At 40.9% G+C, this 14,016-nt stretch overlaps 1 protein-coding gene across 1 annotated transcript; it reads right to left on the reverse strand.

Moving 5' to 3' along the window:
- Positions 1-14,016, reverse strand: glipr2l (GLI pathogenesis-related 2, like). The gene is made up of 5 exons (XM_061255130.1): positions 13,742-14,016; positions 7,826-7,934; positions 6,092-6,195; positions 5,533-5,610; positions 1-1,277 (listed from the first exon to the last, which is right to left on the reverse strand). The coding sequence occupies exons 1-5, from the start codon at positions 13,752-13,754 to the stop codon at positions 1,117-1,119; spliced, it is 465 nt and encodes a 154-aa protein (XP_061111114.1). The 5' UTR covers positions 13,755-14,016; the 3' UTR covers positions 1-1,116.

Consider the following 14,016-nt stretch of genomic DNA (forward strand, 5'->3'; position numbering starts at 1 on the left):
TTTATAAACAATTGTCCATTTTATTTTACAAATCATTTCATGACAAAATAAAAAATAAAAACAGTGGGCACTGTTGAAATACAAAAGTCCTTGTACTAAATCTGTAAAGTGGTCTGTGTAAACTTAATACAAGTGCATGTCAATGGTCATCACAAAAGTGGTATTAATGCATTAATATGTGATTACATGGTACATAGATAACTGGTTTATAAGTGACTAAAGGATTTAAAGAATTATATCATGGTTTTCTGCCGTCACAAATTAATCAATTTAAGTAATGTGAAAGCAGCCTTTCAGCTATTAGACAACCATTACGGAATCCTTTATCTCATGTATATCATTAAAAGATGGTGTATGTTAATTGTTCCAGCCCCTAGTCAATCTGCCACCTGGGACATGTAGAAATGTATTTAATTACATTTACTGGAATATATAATGTGAGAATATTTAATTCAAGGGTATTATCAACATTTAAATTATTATCAAAATAGGTTTAGTATTTACTGTCACAGTTTTATCCTTCAGTGAATATCATTCTCTTTTGACAGTGACTGGAGAACTGTCAACTATACAGATGAGGCCTTGTACAAATATCCCTTACATCACACTGTAAACTAATCATTAATGTCACAAGCATAAAGAGAACATTAATAATACTGCTTGGTAATGCCACTCAATTCTCAATTCAGACAACATGGCTAAACTGCTCAATGTATGGTATCGTATGTATAGTAGGTGATTTTATTTCAAATAGTTCAGTTCAAGTATAACAAATTCTTCCCATCATCCACTGAATTCATTTATCATTTAGGTCATTATAGGCTCAAGAAATATGTCTGGCCAATTAGATGCTCAGTCCCTGGCAAATATTGAAAAAATTACTCTTCCAACTCCAGTCTCAGTTAACCAATGGCTATGACACGAATAAGGAACAATAATGGAAAATGGTTATGATCATTGGAAACAATGGTGAAAACTAATCATGAGTCCTATTCAAGATCAGTTAGCTTTCAGGAAGTTTAGGCTGTGGACGGAAAGCCTGCCGATGTCACTCTGAGGTCATTGATTGAAGAGAGTGGTATTTGGTTTAGTCCAACTGCAGCCTTGATCATCACGTCACTTTCTGGGAGGGAGTACGTTGGCCTCAAAGTGGCCCTGGTTGGTGATGTTCCCGGCGGGAAAGTAGCGCGCCACCACAAAGGTGGAGCTGTCACTGGCCGTGGCTTTCCCCACTCCCAGCTTCTTTGTGTTTTTCCACACCATTGCTGTGAAGTGCCCTGTGGGGGAGAGCAGAACCGACACGAAGAGTCAGTAGGATCATCGAGCGAACTGGAGACAGCTTCTGCTTACCGGTTTCATGAATTCTTATGGGAGCTGCTCAGTGGTGTATGAAGCCAGTTCATGGAGGCTGCCATGTTTGACTATCGGGTTTTTTGGCATGAGTGCATGCGCACTGGGTACCTAAACGTGAAGATGAACAGGAATTTTTAAAATCGTATTTCTTATTCCATGTGGCTCAGAAAAGAAAATAGTCCCTGGAGAGTAATTGGTTCTTTGTAAAGAATTTTTAAAATGTAACGGTACTGTCCAAAATAGTGTAATTTCGGCAGGGTACATGAATAGATTTGAATGGACTTCAAAGGGGAAATTAGCTTTTTTGGCACCAGAGGCCTAAAGGAGTAACATGGTGGTTGGTCACACTTCCTAGGTTTATATATGCAATTTGCACAAGAGGGCATTGAAGACATACGAAGAAAGTATTAAATATGTCCGTTCTTTAGTTTTGTAGAAGTAAGCCTTTTATCATCCTATTTTCAACTGGTTGAGAATGTTCTCCTCGTAGTGCATCACAAGAGGATGCCCTTATCCCTCCCATATAACTCGTGACCCATAGTTTGCGCTGCTGGCCTCCAGGCAAGACAATGCAAATATTTGACTTACATTAGGTTCACTTAAAATACAGTGCCTTTTAAGGACTATTAGACTATTTCTGGTTATATTCTTTTTGCTAGCTAGGTAGTTTGCTTTCATAAGGACATTGTAGTTTTAGGATTTTGTCTTAACTTGGTTGGTTAGCTAGCAAAAATTATCATAGGTCAGAGTGCTACATAGCTATCGACAGTTGATATACTAAGTTAGGTCGCTTCACTCTCCCAAGATGAGTGCATATCATGGAGGTAGCTGTGGTAACAAACAACAATGTGTGGAAAGTGGAAGCTAATTGACAGTTCTCATTACCACGCCCAGACAGTTTGGGTGAACTTTGGGGAAATTTAGGCTTAGAAAAATTAGTTTTAAAATACATTTAAATGACTTTAAGAAGTTTATGAGCATATGGGGAATGTCATTCCCTGGTCCCTTGCGTTGCATACAGGGCGCATGGGAGAGGCATAAATAAAAGGAGGTGCCAAAAGCCACTGAGAAAAAACAGAGGAGCTAAAGGATCGAGCCAGGAGGAGCCAGAAAGAGGGAGAAGCCAACAATATACGTGTTTGGAGAGTGAAAAAAGCACTGTGCAAAACCCTTTTCATTAGTTTGAGTTGAGCAAGTTGATGAAGTTCACTTGCCCATTGCTAACACCGAATGGGGACATATGGGGGAGAGGGTACAGAGACAGTCGGGATAAAGTGATGAACCCAGTGCAAGTAAGTCATTTTAAAAGAGAATACAGAGAATCAGTAACAGCACAAGGGATTTTTGGAAAAAAAGACAGTTCATGTGGAAATGCAAACACTTAACTGGAGGCACAAGTATTGTGGGAGAGAAACAAGAAAGTCCTGTTACTGACACAGCTGTGCAATTAGAGCTCACAGAAGAAAACAAACTTCGGGGCATGAAGTTTTTTGTGAACGTTCCAGTTCGTCATTGTCAGATAACAAGTATGCAGAGGGTGGAGAACACCCTCAAACACTAATGGCTGATTCATTTAATAAGAATGGAGAAACGGTGTAAGCGGTTTCCCTAAACTGGCTCACATTTATTATCTCCATATCTGCTAACAAATGAACATTAGGAATACTGGCATCACAATAGGTATTTCAATGTGCATATGTGGTATGTGTGATCATATCATTCTTCCACAGCACACATATGTTTATTTACAGTGTAAACTATAGCAAAATCAACAACAGGCCTCCATAGGATGTCCTATGGCTAATAGGCTCTCCAGATGGTGTCCATTTGTTTCCTTCTATATACAGTATATATACACTATTGTTCTCACTGTATAGCTCCCTGATAAAAGCCTTCGAGCCAAAACATGCCAGTGTTTTTAATATTCAGCATGAACTAGACCCAAATTAAGAGCTTTTTAATGTATGAAGACAGCCTTGGATTTTTTGTCTAGTATAATATTTATTTTCACTTTATCTATGAAATGGATTATGCCAGCTACCTGCTGAGTTGTAACCCAGTCATCTGTCACATGTCCTGGCTCTGTGTCCCTGTATAGTGAAACTAGTCCCTGGGCCAGTACTGTCCAGCAATACTTAACAGATGTTGGGGGGAAATCAGTTATATTCCTTTGCTCTTAAACCTTTGATTCTTTCTACAATTTTACATAAATTGTACTTTTTTATTTTTATGCCTATGTAAAGCCTGAGTACACTTCTCGTTTTGTCAAGTTACTGTACATTTGTTTTCACATAATATATATATATATATATATATATATATATATATATATATATATATATATATATATATATATATATATATATAATGAGAGTTGTCTGATACCCAGTGGAAGCAACATGAAACAAATCTCATCTAATGTCACTGTATTAAATATTCTTTCTTTTTCTCTCACTTTTCTAGGATTTCCTTTTGGATAATGACACAGGTATAGCTTTGCAAGCTTATCTGTTTAATTCTGCCTTCTTTTGTGACAATACAAATTGTGAGTTAGGTTAATATTGTGCTTAGTGATTATGAACAGGTCTCTTGGTGGTATCGCATTTTTGTAATCCTGAAAGTAACACTGATGCTCTCCACTACGGTTTGTTGATACAGATGAGAGAGTCTGCTGAAATGGCTGAAATGTAATGTAATTTAAATTATCTGTCAAGCCTCAGTTTCACATTCACTGAAAGGTTGACACACTGTCCCGGCATCCATTAAAACTGATCTGCGTGCAAAAATGTCTGAGTCTTCTCTGTTCATTCAGGGTAGCAAAACAGCCCTAACTGAGAATCAGAGTAGCTCATGGATTTCCTGTCCTGACTCTCATAGCAGGAGTGCCTGGCCAATGTAAACCACATGACAGCAGTGTAATTACAGAGGGAGTGGTCAGGGTTGGTGGGCGATAGCAGACTGTTGCTCGGGTTGAGGTTAATACTGCACTCCACCGAAAAAAGCCAAAACCACCTAGCCTTCTGCTGAACTGTGGAGGAGTAGACAGGGAGGTATAGAGGGGCTGGGGGTTGAGCAAAGCGGAAGAGAGCTGTGCATACTTGTGGGTGTCAACACCTCATGATTCACACAGCCCATAAAACAAGAGCGGAGGGAATTTAGGGAAGGAAACCATGCTCAGTGAGAAGGAATTTTCCAGAACAGTACATCGAAGACAGCGGCAAATTCACCCGTCACATTCTGCACAGGATTTACCACTCCTAACTTTACCCGAGTTGACTGTAGGGGTGATACCATGACATGCTCTCAGCTAAGACAAAAACCTCAGGGACCGAGAATGGCGCATTAAATAAAGAGGAGGTTTTAACACACAATAGCTACCCCCTTCTCACAGCCACATACACTCACCAAGCACTTTATTATGTATTTATTGACTTATTTTTTAGACTTCAACTGCTGTAGCCTATCCACTTAAGAGTTATGATGCCTTGTGTGTTCAGAGATGCTCCTCTGCATACCACTGTTGCAATGTGTGGTTATTTGCATTACTGGCACCTTCCTTTGACCAGTCTGGCCATTCTCCTCTTGTATCTCTCTTTAACAAGCCATTTCTGTCTGCAGAACTACTGCTCACTGGAATTTTAAAGTTTTTTAGCACCATTCTTTGCAAACTCTAGAGAGTAGTATGTGTGAAAACCCCAGGAGGTCAGCAGTTTTTGAGATACTCAAACCACCCTGTCTGCCGCCAACAGTCATTCCACGGTCAAAGTCACTTAGATCACATTTTTTCCCCATTCTGATGGTTGATGCGAACATTAACTGAAGCTCCTGACCCGTATCTACATGAATGTATACATTGCACTGCTGCCACACAATTGTCTTATTAGATAATCGCATGAATAACTGAAGCTCCTGACCCATATCTACATGATTGTATGCATTGCACTGCTGTCAATTGGCTGTCAATTAGATAATTGCATGAATAAGTAGGTGAAATAAAGTAAAAATGTTCCTAACAAAGTACTCGGTGAGTGTATAGTGAGTGGGTGAAACCAAACATTTTGGTTGGTTCCAAAGGAACATGTAGCATTCATGTGTTCCGAGATGAACATTGGCAAAGAGCCAGTCTAAAATGTACATTCACAAGCTGACCAATGTGATGGACCTTCATGCAAATCTCACCTGTGCCAGTGGAAAAACCAGGGCGGTTAAAATTGTAGTTCTTCACTTCGGTGTACCACCGGTCAGCAACGTCTTTGCCTATAAAGCAGACAACATTTCAGCACATGCCACTACCTAGATAATTACATTTCAACACAAGTCATAACCTGTGTTCATAAGGATCTGTTCTGTGCAGAATATTCACAGGACCCAGTATCATCTAGATTAACTGAAAGTGAGGACAGGTAAGCTTTTCCTGTTTAATAAAGATCAAAAGCAAAGGTTCTGGGCCTAACAAATCCCTGGTAAACAGAAAAGCTGTGGTACTGAAAATAGATACTCTACTTTCGCTTGGCTGCAACCTGATACCCGTTAAGCTAAACTAAACACATTTTCTCATGTAATACTGGTTGGCTCCCACCCTACAGTTTCACCATGCTACAGAAGGCATCAATTGATTCTGTTCTCAATCACTGTTCTGAGTAAGTTTCAGCATTTATTTTTATATCATGGCTGGGAATGGATCTGGATTGAATGGGGTGTTTCTTGATGGGATGTTGAGAGAAGTGTTGGTACATACCTGGCTGGTCGTAAGATGCCCATGCCAGATTCTCCCCACAGCTCCCCCTGCTGGACTCAGCACTGTGCTTCAGGATTCTGGTGCTAGCCAGACTCTCTGCATACCTGGAACACATGTGATCATTCAAAACCCACACCGTCTGTCTTCAAGCCATTACAGTAACATCCATAACTGCTCCAGGGACCTGTTCCCCAAAGCCAAATTACTGAGTTGGGCAACTTTAGTGGCACGGTGGCAAAGTGTTTAGCACTGTTGCCTCACAAGAAGGGTGTTCTTGGTTTGAATCCTGGCTGGCTAGAATCCTCTCTGTGTGGAGTTTGCATGTTCTCCCCGTGTTTGCCATGAGTTTACTCCAGGTCCCCGGTTTCCTCCCACACTCAAAGGCATGCATGTTATGTTAGGTGTACTCCTCCCGTTGCCCTTGACCATGGCACTGGCCTCTGAAGTCCCCAGGCACTGCATTGCAGCTGCTCACTGCTCCTAAGTAACTAGGATGGGTCGAATGCAGAGGACAAATGGCCCATGGGGTGCCATAAAGTATAAAGTAGAACTGCACAGAATAAGACCAGTATACCCACAACTCTGGAGCATGAACTGAAGTAAAAAGAGCTGTTTACTCTGTTAGTTTATTTGTTATTTATTATTTTTCATTATTCATATCTGGTTATCTGTCATCCATTACAGTTAATTGCATTTGTCTTCCCCTGTGCTGTCTGTGTCTGTATGTTTCTGAGCTCGAGTCATTCCCCTGTCTGCGATCTTCACTATTCAGGTGGTTTCGGAATGTTCCGGTTACCAACGATTCTTTCTCAATCTCGCTTTTCTCACTTCCTGCTTTTTCTCCATTTCATGTTGTAGATAGCATTAATATACTAATAACAACTAACATAGATTCTGTACAGTGCTAATTATATTAACATACTAACTGTCTGTCTAACTAACTAACTAACAGTCACTAGTTTTGGGTAATTAGAATTTAATCACGAAAACTAACATACTAACGTTATCTCCAGTTTCGATTCTGCTCTGCAATTCCGCCTCTCTGTTCTATCACTAATTACTTGCTTTGATTCAGTGAAGTGTTCACACCTGCTCTCTGCTATCACTACATCTCTTAACTCTATGCAATTGTCTACTCCCTAATCTGAAGCCGTGTGTATTACATGTGGGTCTGTGTGTATCCAGTCCGTGTTTTCGTTTCACCCTTGTTGTGGTATTACTACCCATGCATGTTCCTCACCTGTTGTGTATTTGCTAAGCCCTTCTCACTCCCTTGCCACGCCTAGTATGTCTCTTCCCTTCGTGTATCTAAACCCTGTCTTCAGTCATACTAGTTGTCAGAACATTGATCAAATTCGAGTTTGCCTTGCCCTTCGGTTTTGTTTGCCCATCTGATTTATTGGTTCTGATTTCATTTCTGCTTTCATCGACTTTGTTTTTGCCTAGCCCTTTTGTACCTTTGCCTTCTGATTTCCTGGATTTTTGACCCCTGTTTTTTTTTACGTCTTTCCTTTTGCATCTCGTGTCTCGTGATCTCTTGGCTTGTGACTTGGACTGAAATAAACACAACGTTTTTGAATATCCCTTTGTCTTTGTTTGGGTCTTCGGAACCTACATAACAGTTCTGGGTTTTACTCTGTGCGGTTATCAGCTAATTCAGTTACCCTGCTTTGTGGAGAAGGCTCCAGCTCTGTGTTACACTGGCCCGGTGGCTCTGTGAGATGTTGGGCTCACCTTGTAGCTTCTCGGCTCAGCTTGCTGCTCAGTTTGAGTGCGGGGGCCTGGTGCTGCCTCCTGTACTCATTGTGGCTCCTCAGAACCTCTTCAGCAAACTGCTTGGAGGCTGGAAGGAAAAGGTGGAGGAGCAGATATAGGCAAACTGGTTAGAGAAAAGAGCAGAGCCAGAACCCTGGTGTACGTCTAAAGGATGCTGGGAGGCTTCATCTATCCAAACAGCAGAATGTCAACATATTATTTGTTTTGTAATTAGCAATACATTTTAGTACCGTACACAGGTTATGTCCAACCAGCACTTGGCTTGGCAGAAGACACACACACACACCGTCAAAAAAAGTGTTGATTAAATGTTTTACGGCAATCAATAATTATCATCCATGACTTAGCTTGATTTTGATTCTGACCATAGTATAAGCAGCAACATCACCTTATACGTTCCATAGAAGGTTGGCCTTAGGTGATGGAACGATTTAACCAGTTGGATGTCAACCTCTATGACAACTAAGAATACATTTCACTATCTTAAAGCGAAATTTCTGAGCTCATCAAAGCCAGCCATTTAATTAGCATGAAGCACATTCTTAGAATCTCTTTTCTAACGGGCGTACCAATTCTTTTTTTACTGACAGACATAGTGCAGACTAATTCCTTATGCTGATTCACATTTTGAGCAACATGGAATCTACTCAGAATGCCATTAGCCATTAGAGTGCAAGTACATAAGAGCAGTAGGCTATATCCTGTGGCATATGCTTTCCATCAGGTTCCAGATGTTCTGTTTTCACATTAGCCACATATTGTCTGATGACATGAAATAAAATATGAACCGTAACTATGCGTTAGGAAATTTCTTCAGAAGGAAATAAAGTAATTACAGCATTTCCCCTTGATAGAAAATCCTAGGAGTTCACATTCAATCACAGCACATTACCTCATCATTGAGCTGTTATAAATTAATTACCATTACCGTTCAATTAACAAACACTAAACAAATTAGAAAATAACACATTATTATAATAACAAGGCATAAGAAAACACACTAAGGATCACAAAGTGATAGCAAGATAGCAAGATACAGACATACATATTGTTCAATCGCAGCATTTCTACCAATTTCTTTATGATTATTAAGACTGAGGATGCCCTCTTTGGGGATTATTTCCCATTGGCCTTGTAGAGCCGGGACAAGCAGGGGCCTAATCTGCACTCTTCAAGCTCCAAAGCTCCACTGTAGGTCACATGTCATCCCAGTTCATCTAATAAATCTCCAGTGTAGCTGTGGTGTGCTGGGGATACACAATATAACTGTCACATTGCTCATTTCACCAGACAGCCTGGCATGCAGGCAGGTCGAGGGCCTGTGCTTTGTCAGACTATCTCCCTGTCAGCATTGCAGCTAGTGAGTTCTCCGGGTTTTATCAATGTGGTGGCGGTGTGCAGTTAAGTTGCCATCAATATCACTATCTCGATAAGGGCAGTTCGGCAGTCAACGGATATCCCAGACCAGTGGGTCTCAGTCCTCCTTCTCGGGTCCTCAATTCAAACCAAGTGAGCTGAGTCATCAGTATAGTCACTCAAACGAATTGAACTGAGTAACCAAGAAAACCAGCACTGTTGAAGACCAGGACTAAAGAGTACTGAGTCAGACCTTCAAGCTTGGACTGCCCTATCATTGTTAAATAGGAACATGAACTTCATTGTGCCCCACTAGCCTGGACTCACTGATGTCCGTTAAGGGGCGGATCTTCATTCATCACTGTTTACACTGCAGGCCAATGCACTGAAAGTGTTGTTGATAGAGTCTTTTCCTGTTGTTGTTATAGTGAGGTGCTGTAATGCATTAAGTTTAGCTGTAATATTTAGCCAACTTGGGAATATCTAGCAATGAACGCACAAAAAAACAGCATACTGCCACAGTGCGGTCTTAAATTTGTTTTGATTTTATGAAAGTTTGGTCTAGAACAAGTGAAACCACCTGTAGGTAACCTAATGTGACTACTGAGAGAACGTAGTGCTTACAAAATAAACAGACTTGTTGATGTCACAGCCACAAACAATAAATTAATCAACAGGGAAAACGTTCAACCATTACGAAACATGCACACTCCTGAATTTCTTCAGTATGGTTCTCTCACTGGAAGTGTACTCTGAACCTCAGATATCAGTGTTTACAGAGACCAGATGAATGAAAACCAAAATCTTTCACATCCTGGCCAACTACTGAGACAATGGAAGCTCTAATACCAGTATAAAAGATCAGCATTGCCGCCGGTTCTCTCTGTCCCCCGTCTCACCCCTCCTCACCCCCTAGCACATTGGCACACACAAGTGACAACACTGAATTGCATAATGTAAATAATATTAAAAGCATGAAACTTAGCAACAACATGGGAATATGCTTTAAAAATCTAAGTGAAAAAGGGCTGTCAAGTTCAATTAATGAAAATAATTATTTTCATTAAAATACTGGCAGTGGCAGTAGCAGTAGCAGAGCATTGGCGTGAAAGAAATTGCAACCAACCCTGGATTCAGCAGATTCAGATCTGAATTCTGATATGATAGCTCACTGGCATTAAATACCCCTTCTCAGCCTTTGTCTGCTGGTGATTGATTGAAGGAAGCCTGTCTGTAGCAGGCAGAAGTAGCATCTGGAACCCAAAATAAATCAGTTATGGGTCTGACGTCCCAGCTTCCAGCAGCCTCGTCAGGAAATAGTCCATTGTGCTGTTAATCAAGTCTCTTCAGTTGGAATGGTTCTCAATCTATAATGAATTACTATGCACATTAGTAACAATGCCATCCTTATAGTTATGGTAAGTTGGCTGAAACCATCCAGGAAACATTCATCCATTATCTTAAGCGCTTATCCTGAACAGGCTGGAGCCTATCCAAGCATACATTGGGAATTCACCCTGGACAGGCCACCAGTCCATAGCAGGGCACATACACCATTCACTCATACCCACAGGCAATTTAGACTCTCCAATCAGCCTAACTTGCATGTCTTTGGAAAGTGTGAGGAAACCCACGCAAACACAGGGAGAACATGCAAACTCCACACAGAGAAGCCCTGGCTGACCAGGATTCAAACCCAGGCCCTCCCTGCTACCCACTGCACCATCCATGCCACCCTATCCAGGACAATCCTGAAATCTTCCTATAATGACCACAATTCAGGCATCACTACGGAAGAAACACATTCACTCTTTATTGACTAATATTAAAATTAGTTTTACTTATTTAACAGTAAATACAAAAATGATCACACATCAAGCAAGCATTTTACAAATACAAAATATACAAAATCAGTCTTCATTCTAAATATCCCAAAAATATCTACTCAAGGATTATTAATTAGTCTTAATGACCATCTTTGCTTGGAGTTCATCTTTGTTTGGAGTCCACAATTTCTGTCCATGACCCTTGGCAAGAACTACAATAGGAAATTATGTCATTTTCAGCAGTCACATGGAGGACTCCATCGGCCTTTATATCCTCAGTTACTGTGTGCGTCTAAAAGGTCAGCAGGAGAGCCTGCTAATTCCCCACAACAGAACAATTTCCCTTGGACCCCCACCCATTAGTTGCCCCCACAGCCTGTGCCCTCCTTCACATCACAGTCATAAATAAATAAATAAATAAACAAATAAAACAGTCCTGAGTCTGCAACACCGCCAGAGACCAACCGCACACTTGGTGAAATTGAGCAAATAATTGGCTGAAAAGCGAAGGGCTGACTGCACCCTCTCATTTTCCATTTTTATCACAGAGGCATTTCAGAGCATGAAATTGTAGGCTTCACTTGACAGAGCAAAGTAATGAAACCAGGCCCACATCACATTTTTTGCCCACCCCCCAAGCCCAGTTTATCTCAGGTTCTCATATGCTGTGTGTGTTCTTCCCTGTGAAAAATAATGAATTTCCAACCACAGTTTTCTGAAAGACCTGTTTTTCATCACCACACTGTCAGACAGACTCCCTGAAAGAGAGATGTTTCTGACAGAAAGGCTAGAGAGTGATATCCCCTGTGCGTGAAGCAGGCCCAGCTGCCAACCTAACACCATACATTCTAGTGGCTGATGACACTGAAGAACTGAACGCATTGAACACTACAGGCATTCATATACTCAACTGTGTTCTACTTATATGAGTAGTATACAGTTGCACTCCTTCCGTCTTTTTGTGTGACAGATGACTGCTGACATCCTGGTTCCTAATGTGAACCCCCCTTACTGAGTCCCCATTAGGAATCAGGACGGCAGTATTCATCTGACCTAAAAAAAGGAAGGGATGTAATACACAGTCATGGCTCTTCCTGGCTGCGGTGACTCATCTCTTAGGGATGAAAATCTCTCCATCCCTCACATACACAAATGAAGCACTACTGGCAGCTGCAATGCCTCATTCTTTCTCTTTCTCTCTCTCTCTCTCTCTCTCTCTCTCTCTCTCTCACACACACACACACACACACACACACACATACACACACATGCACACGCACTTTCTCATATTCATATCTCCATCAGCAGCTGTGATGCCTCATTCCTGTCTTTTGCTCTCTCTCTCTCTCTCTCTCTCTCTCTCTCTCTCTCTCTCTCTTGCTCTCTCTCTCACACACACACATACATACATGCACACACACACATTTTCAAATTCAGACCTCCATCAGCAGCTGTGATGGCTCACTCCTGTCTCGTTCTTTGTCTTCCTCTATCCTTTCCTCTCACATGCACCCACATACACAGAAAGGGAGCTAAGCTTCAGAACGAGTTAAACAACAGATTAATTAATACAGGTGACCACATACTGGATGTACTCATAGGTGCACTATTCATGCGCAAGCTCTTAAAAAGTTGATTACACTGTGCAGTTAAGCTCAGATGACACCAAAAAAATAGTTGGAGCTGCCTACCACTGCTCTAGAAATTTCCCTGCATTCCCTGGGTTCCACAGTGAAGAAGAACAAAGAAAATTAAGACAATGCACGATAAAGATAATCATGAAGAATCTGTGGCAAAATGGAGAAAACAATGCAGACCCACTTCATTAAAATATAAAAGTATGATCTGTGGAATAACCTCAGGAGCTGACATCTTGAAAAAAGAGTAAAGGCGACTTGTCTGTACAGTGGCACCCACATACATATTTCTCACAAGCTAAAAGAGGTTAAAGCCTACAGATTATAAGGTAATAGTGACATTACATCATGAATTACTAAACTATTGTGGCAAAAATAAATATACCATACACAATCCAAAAAAAGCAATATGCTGTTGTACAAAGATAGGATTAAATCAATGTTCTTAACTTTCACAAACAATGGAAATCAATGATTTGTTTTGCTTCAGCAATCACTAAACCTAAATCTCTAAACCGAGTTTGCGACATTGATAAGTAAATGAGGTGTAATGCATTTACTTATCAGTGTTAAGGACAAATATTGATACAGGTCTTAGAATACCTAAATATTCAACCATATATGTTAAAATAGTTTTGAAAATGGACTGTTGATACTATTATTACGAGTAGAGCAGAGTCCTGCTCAGGGACTTCAGTCCTGGTACACTCTATCCAAGACATGCTGTACAGTCCAGTCAGTACAATCCCTCAATGAAAGAAATCATTCATTCAAACTGGGCACCTCCTGACACCCTGAAATGAAACTACTGCCGCTAAGTCTTAAGAAAGCACAGCTGGCCACACAGAACCACATGCACATTTATTTGTGGCGTGAAAAAATTCAGTAAACTGTAAATGCTTGTCTGCAAAAACAGAGATCCAAGCCACTGCACTTAGCGGCTATAAAATAAGTTCAACACAGATGCCAAAGTATTTTCCAGGCTGAAATTGCTCCAGACTTAACACAGGAAGTAAATGACAAGCATGTTAAAACATGTTATAAAGTGCTCTCACCTGACTTGCCCATTGTATTTAAAGACCGTTCCTCCTTTGTTCTGGTGTCGGTTTCTCGCTTAGCTTCCCCAGCGGCTATATGGCAATATTGCTTCAATCCTTCTTTCTCTTTCTCTTACTGCTACACGGACAAACACACACACACACACACACACCCTGTCTGTCGCTGTTGTTCACACGCACAGTATCCTCTTTCCTTCCCACTATCTCTCTGTCCCACATGCGCACACACCCTCTCAGTCTGTGACTGCCTCCCTCTCCTGAACACACCCTCA

Source organism: Conger conger, chromosome 1 (genome assembly GCF_963514075.1).
Source record: "Conger conger chromosome 1, fConCon1.1, whole genome shotgun sequence".
Classification (NCBI taxonomy): domain Eukaryota; kingdom Metazoa; phylum Chordata; class Actinopteri; order Anguilliformes; family Congridae; genus Conger; species Conger conger.

What these genes read in the sequence shown, in the direction of transcription:
- glipr2l (XM_061255130.1), bottom strand. An exon ending in GGCATCTTACGACCAGCCAG is followed by an intron (nt 5,611 to 6,091) that starts GTATGTACCAAC and finishes TCTGCTTTATAG; the next exon opens with GCAAAGACGTTGCTGACCGG. An exon ending in TGGTTTTTCCACTGGCACAG is followed by an intron (nt 1,278 to 5,532) that starts GTGAGATTTGCA and finishes TCTCCCCCACAG; the next exon opens with GGCACTTCACAGCAATGGTG.